Genomic DNA, 25,818 nt, shown 5'->3' with positions numbered 1-25,818 from the left:
GAAACCCATGCAGACACGGGGAGAACGTGCAGACTCCGCACAGGCAGTGACCCAAGCCGGGAATCGAACCTGGGACCCTGGCGCTGTGAAACAATAGTGCTTACCGCCCCTTAATTGGAAGAAAAGCATTGGGTTCTCTAAATGTATATTAAAAAATAATTCCTGCGCTTCATAGACACCCTCACATATTGCTATGTGAGGGAGATATTAGGAACTTGGGTCTAGAAATGGGATTGAAGATGCAGCAGGCAATACAGTGGTTAACAGACTGAGGGAAAAACTGCTAGCATGGAGTCAGAGGGATATGCCTACACCTGGCCCAAGGTATATTGTCCCATTCAGACTTAAGCTTGTTAGTGGGAATACACAGGATACCCCTGTTCAACCAGAGTGAGTCACTTGAGATCCATTGTCCTTGGGGTACTTCTGTCTGACCAGCAATTGACCCAGGACAGAGTCTGATGACTATTTGTCCATCAATGGGAGGTTAGTCGCATATCAAAAGCATGGCTCTATTCTTTGTGTAAACAGGAGTGGGAAATCAAACAGCCAAGATAAAGATGATGGGTTCAAGTTTGGATGCCCCAAGAAAGAACCTTTGTTTGAGGGACTGGTGGAACCCAGAGAGGGAGAGAAAGAATCCTGTTTTGAACAAGCGAGCAGAAGGATTTGAAAAGCCAGAGAGGTCATGGAAAGATGTTCCAGAGACGGGCTTTCAGAAAGAGTTCTGAAACAACTTCACTAACAGAAAAAAAAATTGTTCATAAATGCAAATATCACCTTTGCCTGCCTGTATAAATGGGATGAGAGCTGAATGTTCCTTGAATTCCTTATTAATGGGAACTTGTGTGCGAGGGTTAAGAAACTACATGTAACCTGTTATTGTTTGGGTTGAAGTTTAAAAGTCTGAATATTGTTTATCTTGTTTTAATAACGTTTGTTTGTAAAATAACCAAGCCTATTTCTTATGTTATAACTCCTGGAACAAATTGATATTTCTGCACTGCATTAAAACTTGTGACATGGTCCAGAATCTTGGCTACTGCCGAGAGCTGACCAGGATTCCGTAACAATAGTCACCCAAAATCTGAATATCGGATTAAAGTTTGTTTCACAATTGTTTTAAGTGAATAATGAAATTCCAAATTGAAATTGAAAAACAAATTTAAAGTGAAAACCATACAGAGCCTTCAAAGAAACATTAGCAATGTGGTAAATATATCTTCAAACTAAACAGGGGGAAAAACATTGTAATAATTAATTGATTTGGCATACCTAATTTCCAGCGATGGCAGATGAGGCAGGAAATCGTTTCCCACAAAAAAACACATAAAAACCCAGTCATCAACGCTCCTCTCAAAATCAAATTTGAAGGGCAGGCTTGCCATAGTCAATTCTCTTTCCAAATACTAGTTAAAATGCAACAAAAAATGTTTTAGTTAAGATTCCAGCAAACAAACATTTTGAGATAATTACTCTTTATTGAGATAAACGTACCTCACGCAAGACAGCTAATCGGATAAATATGAATTCCACTTCTGAGCCAATTGGAGGATTACTTGCCATTTGGTCAAACTGGAGGAAAAAACAAATCCATAAATTTGATTTCCACTGATTTAATCCCAACTAATTTCTAACTAAGACCATACCTCTGGCTACTGTTAATTTTTTTTAAATTTAAAGTACCCAATTCTTTTTTTTCCAATTAAGGGGCAATTTAGCATTGCCGATCCTCTTATCAGGCACATCTTTCAGTTGTGGGGGTTGAGACCCATACAGACATGGGGAGAACGTGCAAACTCCACACGGACAGTGACCGAACCCAGGCCCTCGGCGCCATGAGGCAGCAGTGCTAACACTGCACCACCGTGCTCCCCTCTCTTAAATTTATTCTACCCGATGGAACATGTCCATTGTGCTGCAGTAAAATTCTATCACATGCATGCCCTCTTATACATCCACAATTTTTCTTCCCTCCACATTGGTTTCTGCGTTTTTAGCTGCCAATTCTGGAACATCTCCCTAAACATTTCCATTCTATTTAAGACACTTAAAGTTTAACTTTTTGACCCAGCTTTTGGTTATCTGTCCTAATCTCTCCTCCCAAACATACTCACCATTGCAAGATACCGAGAACAAAATTATGTTAAAAATACTACATAAATGCATTGTCATTGTTGCTTTTTATTTCTGGAGACTGTGCAGCAGAAAGTTAACACTGAAAATGACATGCCAAATAATTGTTCCTTTTGGAATAACAGCGATAGTGCAGTGTTCCTATAACTGTTGCAGCATGAACAGTTTTGAGAAGCAGCACAGGTAGGGCAAATAAAGATAAGGACTGCAGCAGAACTACCCCTTTCTCATTAGCACAACTGTAGCAAACGGAAAGGCAGAATGCAGCATTTCTTTCTGTTAAATGCCACTGGATAACTGCAATTAAAACTGCACTGATGTGTTGTGTGCTCAAAATATTTCTGATGGCATTCAATTTACAAATATGGTTTTTTTTGAGTCAGCATTTTCTGCAGAGGGAAAAGCAAATACAAGTGCAAATAGTAAAAAATGATGCCTATGAGCAGCAGCAATTTAAATGGTGAAATCTAGCATGCTGCAATGAATAACGGTTGAGAGATTTGCTTCAAAAATGCGGTTTGTTGCTAATAATAGATTAGGGGGATTCAGGTTTAATAACATTGATATGCTGAATAACCTTTGCTTGTCAAGTGCCCTTTCATTGGGTTATTTTGGGGGAATGGAGAGGTCATTGGAAGCTGCTTTTAAATTGATAACATTTAAAAATGAAGCTTTAAGGTATAAAGTATAGTTCTTTTTCTGCAGTTGCAAAAGTGGGTTATTTTGGGAAGAGGGGTAGGAAGAAGAGAAATCTCACAAGGTATACCATATGGGTGTTTTAATCTTAAACATTTAAGTATTTTCTTTAGGAGGTCCAGCAGTCAGAGTTTAAGATGAAATATCTTTAAAATATTGATTCTTCTCGAGTCTCAGGAGACCTGTAGCAGATGAGAACAATCAAGATCACTGTTGCTGTCAGATTTGCAGATACGAACAGAACTAAGTCACAAAACCTTTGCTCATAACAATACTTCAATGTGCAAGGTATAAAATACTGAGCTGTTCTAATCCTCATATTAGAGTTACTTACATCTCAAATCATTCAGATGAATTTAAGAAATCCCATACTCAAATTATCTGCAGTGATATTAACTTTTATTTATTTTCATATTGGTGAATGTAATTGACAATGATATTGACAGCAACTCTACAGACTTTTGTTACTGTACCTCGCCTTGTTTTTCTCTCGGCAAACCCTGGCATTCTTTGATTTCATGGCCAAGTTGACTGCAAAGAGCACATGGCCTAGGCTGGTTGGGCTTGAACTCTTCCCTGATTATCGTAAAGTTTGGTTCATGAGTTGCCAATCCCAACATGATAAGATCAGCTGTTGGAAGAAGTTTAGTATCAGAAAATGGGCATTTTATATGCAATCATAATTGCAGTTGCAATTCTGAAAAAACAAACCTGATCATTAATAAGATATATGATGAACACTACTTTTACTTAGATGTTCGCAGTTAACAGCATGAAAACGATAAGACAATTACTCACCATCAGCCCCGCACAAACAATGATGAGTGTTTGGATCGTGGTTTGGCTGAGCTGCAAAGTGAAAATTAACATTTAGTAAGATTGCGGCTAATCCTTCCCCCAGGCCCCCAAAATGTTGCACACGCACCTCTTTGACGTCTTATGTAATCCATGATCTTATGCTCACCCTCACCAGGAACACTTGCGTCTGACAAAATAATCTGGTAAATTTTTAAAAAGCAATTCAATTACAATATCCTGATGTGAACTAATTTCCATATTGATGATACGATAAAGGTTGCCAATCCACAGAAGGTTCTTTACTTAACAGATGCAAATTCTTTATCTGCAATTCCCTTATGATATAATATCTAGCCTGTGAGTTTTCATTCTGACGCTGCGCAAGTCAAACAAGTTGCCGCAACAATTGTTTTAAGTGTTTTCAAACCTACAAATTATGTCTGCGAAAAGACTTGGTGACAGAATTTTGAAAAAATAGCTGCATCTCAAACATTAGTATCAGCCCACTTCGAAGATGTATAAAAATTGAGGGGCAGCATAAATGTGATTATGTGCTGGAATCATAACTGTGATTCAATTATATCTTTTAGGAAGAATGTGGCAGTTGATTGAAAGTGCAATTTAGTTAACCGAATGAGAGCAAAACTCCTTCAAAATGTGCAACAGGTTTCATTAGTAGTAGTAATGTGCTCCGAGGAGCCAGGTTCGATCCTGGCCCTGGGTTACCATCCATGTGGAGTTTGCACATTCTCTCTGTCCCGTAGCTCTCACCCCCACAACCCAAAGATGTGCAGGGTAGGTGGATTGGCAATGCTAAATTGCCCCTTAATTGAAAACGTTTTTTAAAAAATAGTAACTTGCTATTGACGAATCCTTGAATAGACTAAATGCTGTTTCAGAAAATAAATTATTGTGCTGACATATTTGGGATATTTGGTTTCACAGTGCAGGAAGGTTAACCCGTGTGTTGCGAGTACAAGGTTTTAAAAAAATATTTTTATTGCTTGTAACATTGCAGAAAGGCAAAATAAAAAATATACAAACTGTCCACATTTGTCCAAGGTGCCACACAAAAGGTTGTTGCATAAGATAAAGATGCATGGCATTAAGGGGAAAGTAGTAGCATGGATAGAGGATTGGTTAATTAATAGAAAGCAAAGATTGGGGATTAATGGGCGTTTCTCTGGTTGGCAATCAGTAGCTAGTGGTGTCCCTCAGGGATCAGTGTTGGGCCCACAACTGTTCACAATTTACATAGATGATTTGGAGTTGGGGACCAAGGGCAATGTGTCCAAGTTTGCAGACGACACTAAGATGAGCGGTAAAGCAAAAAGTGCAGAGGATACTGAAAGTATGCAGAGGGATTTGGATAGGCTAAGTGAATGGGATAGGGTCTGGCAGATGGAATACAATGTTGACAAATGTGAGGTTATCCATTTTGGTAGGAATAACAGCAAAAGGGATTATTATTTAAATGATAAAATATTAAAACATGCTGCTGTGCAGAGAGACCTGGGTGTGCTAGTGCATGAGTCGCAGAAAGTTGGTTTTCAGGTGCAACAGGTGATTAAGAAGGCAAATGGAATTTGTCCTTCATTGCTAGAGGGATGGAGTTCAAGACTAGGGAGGTTATGCTGCAATTGTATAAGGTGTTAGTGAGGCCACACCTGGAGTATTGTGTTCAGTTTTGGTCTCCTTACTTGAGAAAGGACGTACTGGCACTGGAGGGTGTGCAGAGGAGATTCACTAGGTTAATCCCAGAGCTGAAGGGGTTGGATTACGAGGAGAGGTTGAGTAGACTGGGACTGTACTCGTTGGAATTTAGAAGGCTGAGGGGGGATCTTATAGAAACATATAAGATTATGAAGGGAATAGATAGGATAGATGCGGGCAGGTTGTTTCCACTGGCGGGTGAAAGCAGAACTAGGGGGCATCGCCTCAAAATAAGGGGAAGTAGATTTAGGACTGAGTTTAGGAGGAACTTCTTCACCCAAAGGGCTGTGAATCTATGGAATTCCTTGCCCAGTGAAGCAGCTGAGGCTCCTTCATTAAATGTTTTTAAGATAAAGATAGTTTTTTGAAGAATAAAGGGATTAAGGGTTATGGTGTTCGGGCCGGAAAGTGGAACTGAGTCCACAAAAGATCAGCCATGATCTCATTGAATGGTGGAGCAGGCTCGAGGGGCCAGATGGGCTACTCCTGCTCCTAGTGCTTATGTTCTGACAAAAGTTCATCAACCTAAAATGTGAATTCTGTTTTTCTCTCCACAGATGTTGCCAGGCCTGTTGAGCATTTCCAGCATTTTCTGTTTTTAGATTTCCAGTGTTCATGGTATTTTTTCATTCCATCTTTTTAACTGGAATTGCTGACATGCACGAGATATTTCAGCCTATTGGTAGGTTTCTAGTTTCACAGTGAAGTCTGTGTTGCAACAGTCTCTCTCCATAGCAGTTTTTTAAAAATAAATATTTTTATTGAAGGCATTGCTCATCTCCTCAGGGTGAAACTATCTTCCACTCCAAGTGTGGAAAACTTGACTTTTCCAAGAGCAAACATTCGGCCAGGTCACTCACACATACCCTCACCATTGGTAGCTCAGAGACCCGCCAACTCAACAGAATCCTTCTCCGGGCTATCAGGGAGGCAAAGGCCAAGACTAAATTAACGTAATGATATTAAAACTTAAAAACAAGTCAAGACTTACAGTTAAGTTTTTCCACCCGGAGTCGGTGTTTAGCCGATCAGCAACATAGTACCTAAGACATCGTGCTAGGTTATCCATGAATTCTGTTCCCTTGAATAAATCAAAAGGAGCAACTCAATACTAAAATCTTGCAACCATAGGAAACACAACATAGACTGGAATTTTGCATGTCAATTCTCAAATGATTAATACTTACTGGAGTAATGCAATTGCTATCAAACCTTTCTTTTGCTTCATCTGGAGGCAGATATCCACCTGCAAAATGGTAATGTTGGTTTCACTCAAGAATCAGTGCAGAAACTGTTCAAAGAGAACCTGTGCGTCTATTCCTTTAAGTACTATTGAATTCATATTGAACTTAATTTACATTATTTAATGTTTGGTCAGAGGTTTGGCACGTGTGATTTATCTAGAGCGCAGGTTGATCAATTGTTGCTTCCAACAATATGAAGAATCAAAAATAAATGCCATGACACATTTATGTTGTACCTTTAGAAAGCACTTCTTCTCTCATTTCTTTCTTCTCCTCAACCAACTCCATTCCTTCTTTGGATGCACGAAATCGTCTAGATCGTTGCTGGTTCATTTTGGCACGAGGAGCCTAAAATAACCAGCACGTTCATCACTTACATGCATATGACTTAAACTCGCTTAAACTTTTACTACTTACAATATGCAGCTGTGGATGAATATTAGAATATTTATTTTAAGAGTTGCTTGTAGTACAGAACTTGAATATCGCTGAAAAGAGAGGCATGCTGACAAAGGAATGTGCCTTGCACTGATCAGGACAAAGGCAAGAATGCCAAATTTCAAATGATCACAACAATTTACACTACAAGACAAAAAGGCTACTGACTGGTTGGTAAGAAGGCTCCAATGTCACCATGGAGAAGATGACTGGGGAACAGGGGCTCCCCAAACTCCATTATTCAAAAACAACAAAAGGGTTGAACATACTCCTTTTGTTTGAAGGGAACTGTGTACAAATGAAAGTTGCTTCTAGCAGGTGTAAATGAGCTATGTTAGGAGCTCAACTAATCATGTTAAATTGGTTGTTAGTGTAATTATCAGGATTGTTCCGCAAGTGCTGCCCAATTGCAGAATCACATTTAACTGTAGATATTTTGGTAGGGGCTTTGCCAATGCAGACTGCTTGAGTGCAATCGGTATCCTGCTTATTATGAACGATCAAAGCAATATGCTATTTGATTTGATTAGCTAATCGCTGGGACGTATGGGTATGGCACAGGTACTGGACATTGCACCAGTTGTTTGTAACAGACAGAACCAAGCGTACTTCAGCAAGCTTGTGCATGCAAATCCCAAAATAAAATATCTACTGCTGGACATGCTTCTGCGATTGGACAGCACTTGCTAAGTGTGCTAATAGCTACACGATCAACAAATTTAAGATAGAGCTCATAACAAGTCTCATTTAGGCATGCTTGAAGCAATATTCATTTACATGCAGGGACTAATTCTCGTCAAACAAAAGAAATATGTTCAAGCGTTGCGTCTTTTTGAATTACCCAGAAGTTTGTGGACATCTATAGATCACCATTTATTTTTCCATGACAATGCTTTGGTCAAATGGGTGCCAACCTAGCAACCAATCAGCACCCTTTACTGCTGTAGTATAAATTGTTTTATTCTTTGAAATTTGGGATTTCTGCATTTATCCTGATGCATGCAAGACAAAATGCTTTGGCAACATGTCTCACTTTTCTGCAGTATCCATTCTGCTACTCTGGGGTCTCTTTACTTTAAGTATTGGCCTGTATCTTTGGCTAGTATGACTATTAATGATTATTAAAAAATAAACTATGATTTTTCAAATTCTATTTTCCACTTATTTAATGCATATAATAAATTTATTTTCCAGACATTGTCAAAAGCTCAAAAGGGAACAGAGCTGCCAAATGAAGTAGAATCAAAAATATTTTGCTTAATTTCTCATCAAAGCGTTCAACAAGTCAGAAAAACACCAATGCCCGAATAAACACAAACCTCTACCATCAATACCTGCGTGAAGGACTTCCGGTGGCGGCCATGGAGTGAGAGGTCACTTATTTGGTAGAATCAGCGACTTATGGTGGACTTATTGGGACCTTTTTCCCTAGACGTATGGGGGATTTGAGTGGTAAAATTGGAGGCTGCTGAAGAAGAGAAGAATTCCCCACCAGTTTATGGAATCGTGGACCAGAAGTGGCCTGCAAAGAAGAGATTGTTTGACAAAGAAGGGAGTGGAGTCAGCGGCACAGGAAAGCATGGCAGGGGCTCAGGGACTGGGATTGCCGGCCCAGTTGTCAACGGAGTAGCTGATGAACTTCCTCCAGGAGAGCTTTCCCAAGCAAAGGCAAGAGTACCTGGAGCCAATTAAGACAGGGATTGACTGGGTGGAGTGCAGATTGGAAGCCCAGGGACAGGCGATCAAGAAGGTGGAAGAGGCGGCAGCTGAGCATGAGGACCAGCTAACCGCAATGGAGGCGGAGATGGGGCTGATGAGGGACCACCAGAAAAGGCTGCAAGAGAAGGTGAAGGATTTGGAGAACAGGTCACGTAGACAGAACCCGAGGGTCGTGGTTCGCCCGGAGGATATGGAGGGATCAGACGCAGGGGCGCACGTGGCGCGTATGCTCGAGAAGCTAATGAGAGACGGTGCGCTTACTCGGCCCTCGGAGGTGGAGAGGACGCACAGAGCGCTTGCGAGGAAGCCGCGGATGAATGAGCCACCGAGGGCAATGGCGGTACGATTGTTGAGGTGGGCCAAGCAGGCGAGGAGCTGCAAATGGGAAGGCAACGAGCTGCGCATTTACCAGGACTTGGATGCGGAACTGGCTAAGAGAAGGGCAAGCGTCAACAAAGTAAAATCGGCCCTCTTTAGGAAGGGGGTGAAGTTCGGCATGCTGTACCCAGCTCATTTGTGGGTCACCTATGAAGGTCAAGAACTCTATTTTGCATCGTTGGAGGCGGCGATGAACTTTGTGAAAGACAGGGGACTGGCAGGTGATGGAGGACATTGAACTTGGGGATGAGTAATTCTGTATTTGTGCTGCTTAATTTCTTTTGGGGATTTGTATGTATTGGTTTTATACTAGATTATGGGCCGTTGTTCAGTGTTGTCTGTGGATTAACTTGGTTCTAATTGGGGGATGGTGGGTGGAATTTTCTTCACGGTGTTTGTTGGGGATTGTACTTTGCATATGTATGTTCAAGCGGGGGGGGGGGGGGGGGGGGGGGATCAGTGGGGGGGTAGAAAGCTTGGCGCCATGGGGGGGGGGGGGGCTACCAGGCCAGCTGGGTAGGCTAGCTCATGGAAGCGCAGTGGGGGTTGAGCAGGTGACTTGTTTGTTATGGGAGGTTGGGATTGTTGTTTTGTTAGTGGGGGAGAAGGAGTGAACTGCTCTGCTGACAGGGGAGCGACTGTCGCTTGGAAACAAATGGGACGTCGATGACGGTGGACACCCGAGGGCGGGCCTGAGGAGGCGTGGGATGCGGGCCGGAGGCTGGCCTAAGAGGGGTGATGTTGATCGGCTGGGGGGGGGGGTTGCCCTCCCGCCAGGCTGATCACATGGAACGTGAGAGGGCTGAATAGGTCGTTCAAGAGGGCTCGTGTGTTCGTGCATCTGAAGAGACTGAAGCTGGATGTGGGCAATGTTGCAAGAAACACACGAGGGTGGTGGATCAGACCAGGCTGAGGAAGGGTTGGGAAGGGCAGGTATTTCATTCGGGGCTAAATTCTAAAACTAGTGGGGTTGCGACCTTGATTAATAAGCAGGTTTCATTTGAAGTAGGGAGCATAGTAGCGGGGTAGCTTAGTGGGCTAGCTTAGGCAAGAACTGTGGGAGATGGAAAGGTGTGTTACGCTGTGAACCATGTTTATATCTGTATTTGTGTCTTTTGTTATTATAAAACCATAAATGCCTCAATAAAATATATTTTTTTAAAAATACCTGCGTGAAAGGAGATTACTAACATCCAAAAGTAAAACTGGCACTAAAGAGTTTACTGTGCGGTAAATTAGTATTCCATGCTCAAATTTCTTAAATTTAGCATTCGACTATGTTTTTTTATACAACTGAACACAAAGTCTTGGGAATGTCCCATTTAAAAACTGAATTAACTGATAAACCTCATTAAGTTCTCAAGTCACTTCGGCATTTAAAAATTGTGAAAACGTGGAGCTCATTTGATAGTTGTTCATTTTTCTTGTAATTGATACATTTCCATAGTGACACATGGTACACTAAAATATGTGAATTGAATATTCTCTCCTTTTGTACTCCTATTTTCTATCGGTGTGCTACAATGAACTGAAATCGGTGAAATTCAGTTGGTCATTTTCCATAGAAGTGTATTGATCCGTAATTTAACAAAAGCTGCAAATCTACAATATTTCTGTTATCATTACTAAGAACACATTTTAGTTCACAGGACAATTAAATCACTAATTCTAAGCACTAACATTTCACTGGAGTAGGAAATGGATGCGTGCACAATTTAAAATTGTCTAAATCACTTCCCACCCACAACTTAATAATTTTGCAGCTGGTCTATCTCCATAAAAATATATTTACTACAGGAGGTATATATGTATTTATTGTAAAACAAAAAGATATTCTTGGTAGCAAAAGAAAATGAATCAAATTAACATTTCTTAGGTTAATATTTTGCAATAATCATTTTAAAAACTGTAAATACTTATCTAGCAACCTTCAATGTGTATAAAAATATTACACATTAGAAACAATCAAGCACCCATGTACAAAATATCCATTTCAGACAGTCAACGAACAGCAATTTACCAATCTAAAGCATTGTTATAAAATGCAAATGGTGTCACTAGCTATAAACAGGACCAGTCACTTATTGCAAAAGAATAATATGGATCTTGATTTACAAGTTGGGGGTGGCATAGTGGTTATCACTGCTGCCTCACAGCAGAGGTCCCAGGGGCTGGTTTAGCACAGGGCTAAATCGCTGGCTTTGAAAGCAGACCAAGGCAGGCCAGCAGCATGGTTCAATTCCCGTACCAGCCTCCCTGAACAGGCGCTGGAATGTGGCGACTAGGGGCTTTTCACAGTAACTTAATTTGAAGCCTCGTGACAATAAGCGACTTTCATTTCATTTTCAGGTTCGATCCAGGCCCTGGGTCACTGTCCGTGTGGAGTTTGCACACTCTCCACCACCACCCCCCCCCCCCCGCGGTGCGTGCGTGGGTCTCATCCCCATAACCCAAAGATGTTCAGGGTAGGTGAATTGGCCATGCTAAGTTGCCCCTTAATTGGAAAAAAATTGGCTACCCTAAATTTTTGAAAAAAGATTTACAAGTTAATTTTGTAGCATGCGTGACCTTTAAATCTGCACTTAACAGGCAGAGTTTCATTGATCTAGACTAGGTTAATTAACAAACATGCAGAAGAGGGATCATTCCGATGTGATAAAAAAATTCCAGACATTGCTACATGACCCTGAAACCTCATGCAACTAGCTTCTTGAATCAGCAAAAATATAAACACTTACAACTCCATCTATTGCCATATAAAGTAGTCGCCTGGGTCTAATAATGTTAAACAATCGATCGATATATTCAAATATGGCCACCATCATTTCATCCTCATTCTTGGGAGCTGGTCTGCAAGGTACATTCAAAACATGAATCAGAATTTTGTCCCAATTGAAACAGGGACAGAAAGTTATTCTCCAAGACATATTACTTGTTTTCAGGATGTGTGCATGGATGAATAATGCCATTCATGTCCAAATACAGATTGTCAAACTCCACTTCATTCGGATTAGGCTTGCTGCTGTCCAAAGGGGCGGTGACTCCATTGACTTCTTTACCCTGCACAGGGTTGAATACAAAAAAGTCACAATAATAAAGTTCTGCCAACAAATCCTCTCAGATATTCCTTAAAATTTAGCACAAAAAAGCCACTGCTGAAAGTCACATTTCAGCTGCATATCAACAGACAATGTAGCATAACTTCAGTGAAAAGACAACCAAAGTGCAACATGGCACCACCAAGTACTTATTATAATAATAATCTTTGTCACAAGTCGGCTTACATTAACACTGCAATGAAGTTACCGTGAAAAGCCCATGGCGCCTGTTTGGGGGGGGATAGAGGGAGAAAACCGGAGCACCCGGAGGAAACCCACACTGACATGGGGAGACTGTGTAGACTCTGCACAGACAGTGACCCAAGCCGGGAATCAAACCCGAGACCCTGACGCTGTGAAGTCATATGCTACCATGCTGCCCATGTATGGAAGGTTTGCATTCCCTTGAGTATGATCAAGGGGTGATCTAATAGAAGTGTTTTGATTGATTTGATAGGCTGGATAGATGGAAACAACTGATCTTGTACCTCAAGTGGTCTCCCCATATCCTCGATTCCCTTGGGCGTACTGCCTTGAATATACTCAGCAGCTGAGCACCACAGCTTTCTGTAGTACAGAATTCCAGAGGTTCGCAAAACTGAGTGAAAACTGCTCAAATGGCCACCCCACGTTCTGAAACTGTGGCCTTTAGTTCTTGACTTCTGAACCAGAGGAAACATTCTCCAATATCTACTTTGTTAAACCCACTGATAATTTTATGCTTCAAAGAGATCACCTCTCATTCTTTTAAACTCTAGCAAGGGCTGGTATATCTCCCACACTGCTGCTGACAAGGCACAGGATGAATTCTTTTACAAGAAAAGGTCAATACCATGTAAAATAAAATGAGTGAGTCCTTTACAATCTAAACTGTGTTAATTGCTCTGCATTCATAAAATGAGAGGTACACACAAAAGTTATCTTGCATTTTCATAGTGCTTTTCCCAACCTCAAGATGTCTCAAATAGGCTTTTGAAGTTCTTTTGTACGGCTGCACTGCAGAGAACATGGTATGAAACTACTACACAACAGTCCCAAAACCAGCAATGTGAGACTTGGTCAGACCACTTAATAATGTTAATTTTTAAAGAATATACATTTTTATTTATATTGAGGAATTTCGCTAAACAGCAAATACACAAACAAGAGAGAGAACAAACAGGATCATAATAAATAACTAGCTAATCAACACCCGGAACCCCCTGTCCTTCCTCGCCTCCCGTATCAATTTCAACCCCTTTATCCCTTCCACCATCACCCCCCCCCCCCCACACCACGGCCCCTTCCCCCCCACACCACGGCCCCCCTCCCCCCACTCACCACGGCCCCCCCCCCCACACCACGGCCCCCCCCCCCCACACACACCACGGCCCCCTCCCCACCCCCCCACACAATGGCCCCCCCACACTATGGCCCACACCCCACACCCACACCACGGCCCCCTCCCCACCCCCCACACCACAGCCCCCTCCCCACCCCCCACACCACAGCCCCCTCCCCACCCCCCACACCACGGCCCCCTCCCTCCCCTTCCCCCACACCACGGCCCCCTCCCCTCCCCCCACACCACGGCCCCCTCCCCTCCCCCCACACCACGGCCCCCTCCCCTCCCCACACACCACTCCCCACCCCACAGCCCCCTCCCCCCCCCCCCACGGCCCCCCCACAAACCACGGCCCCCTCTCCCCGCCCCCCCCCAAACCCGGCCGCCCCCACCCAGCCCCCCCCCCCAAACCCAGCCCCACCTGCCCCCGGCACACCACAACCACCCCCCCCGACACCGCAACCACCCCCCCCCGACACCGCAACCACCCCCCCCCCCACCGCAACCACCCCCCCCCGACACCGCAACCACACCCCCCCCCCGACACCGCAACCACACCCCCCCCCCGACACCGCAACCACACCCCCCCCCCGACACCGCAACCACACCCCCCCCCCGACACCGCAACCACCCCCCCCCCCCCCCCCGACACCGCAACCACCACCCCCCCCCCCCCGGACACCGCAACCACCCCCCCCCCCCGACACCGCAACCACCCCCCCGACACCGCAACCACCCCCCCAGACGCAACCACACACCCACCGACACCGCAACCCCCCCCCCCGACACCGCAACACCCCCCCCCCCCCCCCGACACCGCAACCACCCCCCCTCCCCCCGACACCGCAACCACCCCCCCACCCCCCCCCCCCCCCGGACACATCGCAACCCACCCCCCAGACACATCGCAACCCACCCCCCAGACACATCGCAACCCACCCCCCAGACACATCGCAACCCACCCCCCAGACACATCGCAACCCACCCCCCAGACACATCGCAACCCACCCCCCAGACACATCGCAACCCACCCCCCAGACACATCGCAACCCACCCCCCAGACACATCGCAACCCACCCCCCAGACACATCGCAACCCACCCCCCCAGACACATCGCAACCCACCCCCCCGACACATCGCAACCCACCCCCCCGACACATCGCAACCCACCCCCCCGACACATCGCAACCCCCCCCCCCCCCCCCCCGACACACCGCAACCCCCCCCCCCCCCGACACACCGCAACCCCCCCCCCCCCCCGGACACACCGCAACCCCCCCCCCCCCCCGGACACACCGCAACCCCCCCCCCCCCCGGACACACCGCAACCCCCCCCCCCCCGGACACACCGCAACCCCCCCCCCGACACACCGCAACCCCCCCCCCGACACACCGCAACCCCCCCCCCCCCGACACACCGCAACCCCCCCCCCGACACACCGCAACCCCCCCCCCCCCCGACACACCGCAACCTCCCCCCGACACACCGCACCCCCCCCCCCACCGACACACCGCACCCACCCCACCACACCAACACCCTCCATAACGCGCAAAGCTGCCCCCCAAAACAGGTCCCCAAACCGCTCAATTCCTGCCTGCAGCCACCCCCAAAATCTCACGTCCAACCCGGTATAAACAGGCAATTGTCACAAATCGGTGCCCACACTGAGGCACCTTTCAACCTCAAATGCTACCACTACTGCCCCCATACCCTCAAGGCCAACACCGACTGGGCTTGTGGTGTACCTGACCGGCGAGAACGACAGGGGCACCATCAACAATGCCACTAAACTTGTTCCCCGACAAGAGGCCGCTTCCATCTGCCCGTATGCTGACACCTCCATACTACCCATTTCCTAACCATAGCGATATTAGCTGCCCTATAATAGTTCATTATATTTGGCATGGCCAGCTAGCTCCCCCTCACTCCAACAGCACCTTCTTAACCCGTGGCTCTCTCCCTGCCAACACAAACCCCAAAATCAAAGCGTTGACCTTCTTCAAAAAATGACTTTGGGACAAAGATCGGGGGGGGGGGTTCTGGAACTCAAATAAGCGCCATAATTTCCACTGCCTGCACCCGCCTCCAGCGACAGTGGCAACACATGCCACCTCTTAAAATCTCCCTTCACCTGCGTCCACATTTAATAACGACACTGCTCCGGATCTTTATCTTTCTTCAGTATTATGGATACGGACGCCTGCAATATGCCCTCACCAGCAGAGGCCCCAGGTCCTACCTAAAATTCTTATAAAATTCCACCGGGAACCCATCCGGGCCCGGGGCATTTCCAGCCTGCATTGCCCCCATACTCTCCACCTCAACCAGTCCAACGGGGGTCCCCAGCCCTTCCAATCCATCCAGGAACCACCACATTCCCTCACTCCCCGGCCAGGAGCTTCGATTCATAAAGCCTCCTATAAACTCCTCAATTACCCCATTCACCCCCACCAGGTCCAGTACCACTCTTCCCCTCCCGTCCTTCACACTTTCAATCTCCTTTGCCGCCTCCTGCTTCCTACGTTTGTGGGCCAGCATCCTACTAGCCCTCTCCCCATACTCATTCACTGCTCCTCTGGGCCTCCGCAACGGCCCCACTACCTGCCCCATGGACACCAGCCCAAACTCCTCTCCTTCAGCAACCCTGTCTCCGGGGCCTCTTGAGTACCTCCTATCCACCCGCAAAATCTCATCCGACAATAGCCGGACTACTTGGACAGAACTAATGCAAAAGTGTCCAAAAGAAAATGTTACTGCTGATGCCCTATCACAACTGTGACTGACTAAATATTCCAAATCAACATGTCAGTTAAACCAAACAAATCTCTCAATAAGCGCGATATCTATAATTATCTGATTCGCTCACATAATAGATAAGTCTAATATTGGTGTGAGACAAGATTTATCGAACATTCCTATCAAGGGTGCAAAAGACTGTCTCAATCATTGCCTATATCAATGCATTCACTGCTGCAATAGCTTGCCACACAAGGAAATCTCTGCTCTTTGCTTCTCTGTTCATTACCAGGTCTCATCTACAGTAGCAATCAGGTCAATAGATGCAAAGTTCAGTTAACCACACCCAAGTTATACTGAAGTCTTTAGCACACTGGGCTAAATCATTGGCTTTTAAAGCAGACCAAGGCAGGCCAGCAGTACGGTTCAATTCCCGTACCAGCCTCCCCGAACAGGCGCCGGAATGTGGCGACTAGGGGCTTTTCACAGTAACTTCATTGAAGCCTACTTGTGACAATAAGTGATTTTCATTTCATTTCATTTTCATTTCAAGTCTGGGATTCACTGCCTACTAATTGTAATTGCCCAGTTCCCAGATGCTGGAATATTTGAACATATTTTTTTTAAAAATATGTTTATTCAAATTTTCCAACAGAATATTTTAACAACCACCCCCCCCCCCCCAGTAACAAAAAGAAACACAAGTCAAAAATAATACAAAACTTATACATTGGGTTTCCCCCATATACAGTAACCCCCCCATATGACATTCAAAGGTACTCAGAGGGAAGCCCCCCCCCCCCCCGCCCACCCGAATTCCCCCCCCCCCCTAAAGAGACCCCCCCCTTGGGTTGCTGCTGCTGCCGACCTCCTCCTAACGCTCCGCGAGATAGTCTAGGAACGGTTGCCACCGCCTGAAGAACCCCTGCACAGACCCTCGTAAGGCAAACTTTATCCTCTCCAGCTTAATGAACCCTGCCCTGTCATTTATCCAGGCTTCCACACTAGGGGGCTTCGCGTCCTTCCATACTAGCAAGATCCTCCGCCGGGCTACCAGGGACGCAAAAGCCAGGGTACCGGCCTCTTTCACCTCCTGCACTCCCAGCTCGTCCGTTACCCCCAAATAGTGCCAACCCCCAACTCGGCTTGACCTGGACTTTCACCACCTTGGACATAGTCCTCGCGAAACCCCTCCAGTGCCGGGCACGACCAGAACATGGATGTGATTCGCCGGGCTTCCAGAGCACCTCCCACATCTGTCCTCCACTCCAAAGAACCTACTCAACCTCGCCCCTGTCATATGCGCTCTGTGAGTAACCTTGAATTGTATTAGGCTGAGCCTGGCGCGGAAGAATTAACCCTACTCAGGGCATCAGCCCACAGACCCTCATCTATCTCCTCCCCAAGTTCCTCCTCCCATTTGCCCTATAACTCCTCTACCGAGGCCTCCTCCTCTTCTTTCAGCTCCTGGTAGATCGCCGAAACCTTGCCTTCTCCAACCCATACACCCGAAATCACCCTGTCCTGAATCCCCTGTGCCGGGAGCAGCGGGAATTCCCTCACCTGCCGCCTCACAAACGCCCTCACTTGCATATACCTGAAAGCGTTTCCCGGGGGTAACCCAAACTTCTCCTCCAGCTCCCCTAGGCTCGCAAACGTCCCATCTATAAACAGGTCCCTCATTCTTCTAATCCCTGCCCGATGCCAGCTCCGAAACCCCCCATCCATCCTTCCCAGGACGAACCGATGGTTCTCCCGAATCGGGGACCAAACCGAGGCTCCCACCTCGCCCGTGTCGTCTGCACTGCCCCCAGATCTTCAACGTCGCCGCCACCACCGGACTCGTGGTGTACCTTGTCGGCGAGAGCGGCAGCGCCCTCAGGCTCGTGCCCACACAGGACGCCATCTCTAACCTCTCCCACGCCGCCCCCTCTCCCTCCATTACCCACTTACGGATCATCGCCACATTGGCAACCCAATAATAGCCGCACAAATTCGGCAGCATCAGCCCTCCCTGTCCCTACTACGCTCCACAAACACCCTCTTCACCCCCGGGATCTTATTTGCCCACACGAAACCCATGATGCTCCTACCTACCCGTTGAAAAAAAGGCCTTGGTAATCTTAACGGGAAGGCACTGGAACACAGAGAAACCTCGGGAGGTCTGTCATTTTAACCGACTGCACCCTGCCCGCTAGCGAGAGTGACAGCACACCCCATCTTTTCAAATCCTCCTCCATCTGCTCCACCAACCGCGTCAAATTGAACTTGTGCAGGGCCCCCCAACTCCCAGCCACTTGGATATCCAAGTACCGAAAGCTCCTTTCCGCCCTCTTCAACGGTAGCTCGTCTATCCCCTTTCCCTGGTCCCCTGGATGCACCACAGAGGTCACTTTTCCCGACATTGAGCTATACCCAGAGAAGTCCCCAAACTCCCTTAGGATCCGCATGACCTCCGCCATCCCCTCCACTGGATCTGCCACATACAGCAACCGGTCGTCCGCATACAGCGACACCCAGTGTTCCTCTCCGCCGCCGCCGCCCCCCCCCCCCCCCCCCCCACCCCCCAACCAGTCCCCTCGATTTCCTGGACTCCCTTAGTGCCATGGCCAGTGGCTCAATTGCCAATGCAAACAACAAAGGGGACAGGGGGCACCCCTGCCTCATCCCTCGGTACAGGCGAAAGTACTCCGACCTCCGCCGATTCGTAGCCACACTCGCCACCGGGGCTCTATATAGCAACCTGACCCAGCTGATGAACCCCTCCCCAAACCCAAACCTCCGCAGCACTTCCCAAAGATACTCCCACTACACCCGGTCAAAGGCCTTCTCCGCGTCCACAGCTGCCACTACATCCGCTTCTCCCTCCACCGAGGGCATCATAATCACATTGAGGAGCCTCCGCACATTAGTGTTTAGCTGCCTGCCCTTTACAAATCCCGTCTGGTCCTCATGAATCACCCCCGGGACACATTCCTGAATTCTCATAGCCAGCACCTTCGCCAGCAACTTAGCCTCAACATTGACGAGCGAGATTGGTCTATACGACCCACATTGCAGTGTGTCCCGCTTCAGGATCAGAGAGATCAGCGCCCCGGACATTGTAGGGGGCAAGGTCCCCCACTCCCTTGCCTTATTGAAAGTCTTCACTAGCAACGGGCCTAGCAGGTCCATGTATTTCCTGTAAAACTCGACCAGGAACCCATCTGGCCCCGGGGCCTTCCCCGCCTGCATGCTCCGCAATCCTTTAACCAGCTCCTCCAGCCCAATTGGCGCCCCTAAACCAGCCACATCCTGCTCCTCCACCCTCGGGAACCTCAGCTGATCCAAAAATCGTCGCATCCCCTCTTCCCCCGCTGGGGGCTCAGGTCTGTACAGATCCCCATAGAAGTCCCGAAATACCTTGTTTATTCTCACCGCACTCCGCACCGTATTCCCCCCGCTATTCTTAACTCCACCCATCTCCCTCGCTGCCTCTCTCTTACGAAGCTGGTGTGCCAGCATCCGACTCGCCTTCTCTGCGCTTTCCTCCACTGTGCCTCTGCTTTCCCTGTGGTCAACAGGTCGAACTCCGTCTGGAGGTACCGCCGCTCCCCGAGTAGTCCCTCCTCGGGGGCCTCTGCATATCTCCTGTCCACCCTTAAGATCTCCCCCACCAACCTCTCCCTGCCCTCTCTCTTCTCCCTGTGGCCCCTGATGGAGATTAATTCTCCCCTGACCACCGCCTTCAGCGCCTCCCAGACTACCCCCACCTGCACCTCCCCGTTGTCGTTGGCCTCCAAATATCCTTCAATGCACCCCCGCACACCTCCTCATCCGCCAATAATCCCACATCAAGACGCCACAGCGGGCGCTGGTCCCTCTCCTCCCCTAACTCCAGCTCCACCCAGTGTGGGGCGTGGTCTGAGATGGCTATGGCCGAATACTCCGTTCCCTCCACTTTCGGGATTAGCGCCCTACTCAAAATAAAAAAGTCTATCCGGGAGTAGGCTCTATGGATGTGGGAAAATAATGAAAATTCCCTGGCCAGGGGCCTGACAAACCTCCATGGATCCACTCCCCCCATCTGGTCCATAAACCTCCTAAGCACTTTGGCCGCAGCCGGCCTCTTACCCGTCTTGGACCTAGAGCGATCCAGTGCTGGGTCCAGCACAGTGTTGAAATTCCCCCCCCCCCCCCCCATTATCAAGCTTCCTACCTCCAGGTCCGGAATCCGACCCAGCATGCGTTTCATAAATCCGGCATCACCACAGTTCGGGGCATATACGGTTACCAGTACCACCCGCACCCCCTGCAACCTACCGCTCACCATCACATATCGACCTACATTATCCACTACAATATTCATTGCCTCAAACGACACCCGCTTCCCCACCAGTATTGCAACCCCTCTGTTCTTCGCATCCAGCCCTGAACGGAATACCTGTCCTACCCATCCCATTCTCAGCCTAACCTGATCTGCCATCTTCAAATGTGTCTCCTGGAGTATAACCACGTCTGCCTTCAGTCCCTTTAAGTGCACGAACACCCCTGCCGACTAGCCACCTCCTTTTCTAGGCCAGCCACGTGCCCGCGCCTCCCGCACCCTCCAGTTCCCCAGACGGCGGACCCCCGCCCCAACCACCTCTCCTACTTCCAGCTCCCCTTTGGCCAATGCAGCAGCAACCCCATACCCTCCCCCCCGCCAGATCCACATCTAGCCCTTTTGCTCCCCCCCATAACACTCCCGTAAGTCAGCTGACTCCTGCTGACCCCGGCCTCTCGCGCCATTCCATCAACCCCCCCCCGCCCCCCCCGGGCAGTCAGTGTGCGCTCCTCTCCAGCACCGCCCATCTCTCCTCTCTCCAGTCCTCGTAGATTCGGATCTCCGTGTTCTCCCACCTGCTGCTCCGCTCTTTCTTGGCCCATCTCAGGGCACACTCTGCCCATAAAGCGGTGAAACCTCACCACTACAGCCCTTGGCGGCTCGTTGGCCTTGGGTCTCCTTGCTAGGCCCCAGTGAGCCCCATCTAGCATCAGTGGCCTCGGGAAGGCTCCCGTGCCCATCAGCGAATTGAGCATCGTGCTCACATATGCCCCAGCATCGGGCCCCTCCACTCCTTCAGGGAGACCCAGAATCCGAAGATTTTTCCTCCTCGACCTATTCTCCAGGTCCTCAAATCTTTCCGCCCAACTCTTGTGCAGCGCCTCGTGCGCCTCCACCTTCACCGCCAGGCCCAAGATCTTGTCCTCGTTCTCCGAGGCTTTTTGCCGCACCTCCCGGATCGCCGCCCCCTTGGTCTTCTGGGTCTCCACTAGCTTCTCAATCGCCGCCTTCATTGGCGCCAGCATTTCGGTTTTCAGCTCCTCAAAGCAGCGTCTAAGAAACCCCTGCTGCTCCTGCGACCACGCTGCTTGGTCTCCACCCTCCGCCATCTTGTTTTTTCTCCCTCTCACTTTTCGCTGCTCCAAGATCACTTTTTTCACCGCTCCACTCCTGGTCCAATCTATATGTCGGGGGGACCTTGCTGTCACCTTCCCACACTGGAAGCCGTCGAACAATTGCCGTTGGGGCCCCTTTAGAGAGCCCAAAAGTCCGTTCCCAGCGGGAGCTGCCGAACGTGCGACCTACCTAGGCATAGCCGCAACCGGAAGTATCATTTGAACATACTTTTAACAAGCATAAATCTTCCACGATTCTAATGTGAACCCACAGATCTTGACAATAAAACAGAGGGAACAGGGAACAGTACAAAATGCATCTCGATAAGGTTACATGACAGCAAATAACTCAAATAAACAAGAGAAAATGCAAGAAGCACTCAACAGCTAAGGAAGTAACTGTAGAGTGACAGAAAGAAACAGAGTTAACGTTTCATGTTGGTGGCCTTTCATCAGAATTGGAAAATATTAGAGATAGAGCAGATTTTAAGTAATTGGCAACGGAAGCTTTTTCTGCATCTTGAGAAGGAGCAATAAGATGGCTTTTATGGCATGGGGAATTATAGGATTGAAGGCAGTGGATGTAAGATCGGCAGATGAGATAAGTGACAGCCTTGGAAATAACAGCTCAGTGGTCGGGTCATGGAAAGGTAGATGGAGCTGGTATTCAGCCTCGGCTAGGTTCACCAAACAACATCAGGGGAAGATTTTCTGGCTATTCCCTCTGCGGGATATTCCGGTCCCACCAACAGCACATCCCCATCATGGTTTTCCAGACAGGGAGGGACACATTCAATGGGAAACTCAATTGACAATGGCGGGATCAGAAGATCTCGCTACCGAGAAATGGCAGGTCACCTCACTGGGTCTTAATGACAATTGTAAAGGTTGGACTTCAGAGAACTAAGTACTGCAAGTTCACTGCCTCCCACCCTCTTTCCTAGAACAACTCATGACATTTAGATTCTTCACCTAATCCGTTCTGATAACAGTGCTTCAGATACATCCTTTTTCTGCAACTGGAGATTTCCCCCTACTGTAGTCAACAGTGCCCTCAAACACATTTCAATTTTCTGCACTTCTGCTTACATAATTTTCCCTCCCCTCCAGAACGACAATAAGGTCCTCCCGTTATTACACCTTTCAACCCCCCAGCCTCCACATTTAACAGATCATCCTGCAGCATGATGCTACTACCAATCATAATTATCCTATCTCCACCACTCCCCATGTCCGCTTTCAGTATTCTGAAGCAACTGTTCCCCGAGAAACCCTGGTCAACTAATCACCTCCCACTTCCCATCCAAGTATGGGAGGTGTGACACTTACTCTTCTATCTCCTCGCTTCCCACTGCCCAAGCACCCAAATACTCCTTCCAAGTAAAAAAGTGACTTACTTGAATTTCTTTCAATTTTGTACACTGGCTATGGATGCAAGATTGCCAGATGTGATCAGTGAGGGTCGTTTGGGGTCAGTACTAGGACCACTGCTTTTTTTGATCTACATTAAAGATTTGCACCTGGATGTACAAGGCACAATTTTAACATTTGCAGATGACAGAACTGGGTAGAATCATATGAACTTTGACTTCAAGAGGACACAGACAGCCTGTTAGAACAATGGAACATGAGGCAGGTAAACTTCAATGCAGAGAAAGTGTGGTTACACATCTAGTCTCACATCTATGGGCAGCACAGTAGCAGTGGTTAGCACTGTTGCTTCACAGTGCCAGGGTCCCAGGATCGATTCCCTGCTTGGGTCACTGTCTGTGCAGAGTCTGCGTGGGTTTCCTGTGGGTGCTCCGGTTTCCTCCCACAAGTCCCGAACGACGTGCGGTTAGGTAATTTGGACATTCTGAATTCTCCCGTGTACCCGAACAGGTGCTGGAATGCGGTGACTAGGGACTTTTCACAATAACTTCATTGCAGTGTTAATGTAAGCCTTCTTGTGACAATAAAGATTTTTATTATATTATTAGTAGTACAATTCTAAAGAGGCTGCAGGCACAGAGACCTAGGGTTATATGTACACAAATAGTTGAAACGGTAGGGCAGGTTGAGAAAATGGTTAAGACACACAGGGTCTTGATTTTATAAGCTATTCGAGCATAGCTTTCAAAAGGGAATGGAATAAGTATCTTAAGAGAAAGAAATTGCAAAGCAATGGGGAAAGAGCAGGGAGTGGGGCTAGTTGAGTTACCTCTGCAAAGAAGTGTGGAAATGATGGGCTGAATGGCTCCTGATCAGATATAATTCTATAGGTTCAGCATAAGCTGGCAGAACAGGGGCTCAACTTTCAATTAGGCATGCTACAGATCGCCAAGCTCAACAGAGTTCAACAATTTAGATCCTAACCTCTGCCCCTTTTTTGAAAAGCAATTGTTGATGATTCTGCTACTCCCATATATACCTCCTCTGGACCAACCTTCTGTTTCTTCACTTAACCATTACCATCTGCTTTCCCTTGCATCATCTTCCCTTTTACCATTAAATCTCTCATGCCTTCCGCCCTCTCGGGCAGCACGGTAGCACAGTGGTTAGCATTATGGCTTCACAGCTCCAGGGTCCATTCCTGCTTGGGTCACTGTCTGTGCGGGTTTCCTCCGGGTGCTCCGGTTTTCTCCCAGTCTAAAGATGTACAGGTTAGATGGATTGGCCATGCTAAATTGCCTTTAGGTTAGATGGGGTTGCTGGGTTACGGGAATAGGGTGACGGTGTGGGGTAAAGTAGGGTGCTCTTTCAAAGACCGGTGCACTCGGATGGGCCAAATAGCCTCCTCCTGTACTGTAAATTCTATGATTCTATTACAGGCCTTCCCTTTTGTTCTTTGCCGCTCCTTCCCCTCCCCTCTTTCCCCACTTCTGTATTTCATCAAAACCGGCTACTTTCCCTGCAACACATTGTTTGTTGCCTAACCGGTCAGCATTTCCTGTTTGTGCCTCAAATTTCCAGCAATCTCGGTATTTTGCTCTTGCAGTAAATAAACTCACAACCCCCGTCTTAGTTACTGACCTCAACACCAAATAAACTGCACAATTGCAATTTTAACAACGAACTTAAACAGAGTTGGTTCAAAAGGTGGGGGGGAAGAGAAATTTAAACTCCGGGTGATGCAAAAACGACGAATTGGTTTCAACATCGCAGCTTTGCCAAATGAAGATTCAATCCACACCAAAAAAAAACACGTAACGAATTAAAATCAAGCGAAGTGGCAGTGATTTCCGCGGCATCGCGTGACTCGCAGGTTCTTTATAAGAGAAAAATAAATAATCCAAATATAACCCCTGCCCCGCCGAAGGTCTCACATCTATCCTCTCCCCACAATAGGGGGGGGGGGGGACGACATAAGTGGCCAGGCCCCGGTCTCAACAACAGCAGCGAGGGGGGGGGGCTGGCTTCGGGCCTAGTCGCACAACACTAGGCCTCGGCCTTCACGCACCTTCTCCTCCACGCAGTGCACCACGATGGATGGATACTTGCGGCTCAGCCAGCGGAAAAATGCCGGGACTCCCATGCTGTCCTGTGCGGGGTTCCGAGTAGGAGCTTTCCTCAGGAAAAGGGGGTGATTTAATTTTCCTTTCCCTTTCTCTCTCTCTCTCTCTCCGCCTTCTCCTCGGGATCCGCGTCGCCTCTCGCGCTGGCCACACCCCCAGGAGCGAGTCGGTGCGGGGTGAGCTCAGAGACACGTCCCTGGCCCCGCCCCCTCGGCCAATGGGAAGCCTGCCCCCCCCCCCGGGCCGGGGCTCGTGGCACACACAGACGGCTTTCCCATTACGTCACCGGGTCACAGGTCACACCGGGTCACAGGTCAACCCGGGTCCCCAGGTGCTGCCTGGTGGACTCGTGCCAATCACCCTCTTTCCATTTCCCTTTTCTTTCCCCGCCCGCCCCGGTCCCTCGATTTTAACAGGAATCTGCCCACGGTGGGCTAGGGGCAGCGGCTTGGAGGAAAATCCACATCAGAGATGGGCTTGTAGAAGTAGTAGAGGGGCTGGAGGAGATGCAATCGGCAAGGCCCCGGGACCGGGCCGGTACCCGGTGGAATTTTTTTTGTTTAAATATATTTTATTCTCCTTTTTCACATTTTCTCCCAAATTTACACCCAAAAATAAACAA

General features: G+C 47.9%; 1 protein-coding gene across 1 annotated transcript in view; it reads right to left on the bottom strand.

Annotated features, from left to right (window-relative positions):
* Positions 1–25,360, bottom strand: part of xrn2 (5'-3' exoribonuclease 2) — a 119,444-nt gene extending 94,084 nt beyond the window's left edge. Inside the window, exons 1-11 of the mRNA XM_072505734.1 lie at positions 25,142–25,360; positions 12,055–12,182; positions 11,861–11,972; positions 6,824–6,935; positions 6,531–6,589; positions 6,335–6,424; positions 3,758–3,830; positions 3,631–3,681; positions 3,306–3,463; positions 1,498–1,575; positions 1,276–1,409 (exon numbers count right to left, since the gene is read on the bottom strand). Of these exons, the coding sequence (XP_072361835.1) occupies positions 1,276–1,409; positions 1,498–1,575; positions 3,306–3,463; positions 3,631–3,681; positions 3,758–3,830; positions 6,335–6,424; positions 6,531–6,589; positions 6,824–6,935; positions 11,861–11,972; positions 12,055–12,182; positions 25,142–25,216 (1,070 nt within the window). The 5' untranslated portion in view covers positions 25,217–25,360. The remainder of the gene's footprint in view (positions 1–1,275; positions 1,410–1,497; positions 1,576–3,305; positions 3,464–3,630; positions 3,682–3,757; positions 3,831–6,334; positions 6,425–6,530; positions 6,590–6,823; positions 6,936–11,860; positions 11,973–12,054; positions 12,183–25,141) is intronic.
* Between the last annotated feature and the right edge of the window lie 458 nt (positions 25,361–25,818).

Source organism: Scyliorhinus torazame, chromosome 1, assembly GCF_047496885.1.
Source record: "Scyliorhinus torazame isolate Kashiwa2021f chromosome 1, sScyTor2.1, whole genome shotgun sequence".
In the NCBI taxonomy this organism is placed as follows: domain Eukaryota; kingdom Metazoa; phylum Chordata; class Chondrichthyes; order Carcharhiniformes; family Scyliorhinidae; genus Scyliorhinus; species Scyliorhinus torazame.
Note: the sequence above shows the minus strand (reverse complement) of the source record. Positions and strands in the feature narration are given on the sequence as shown.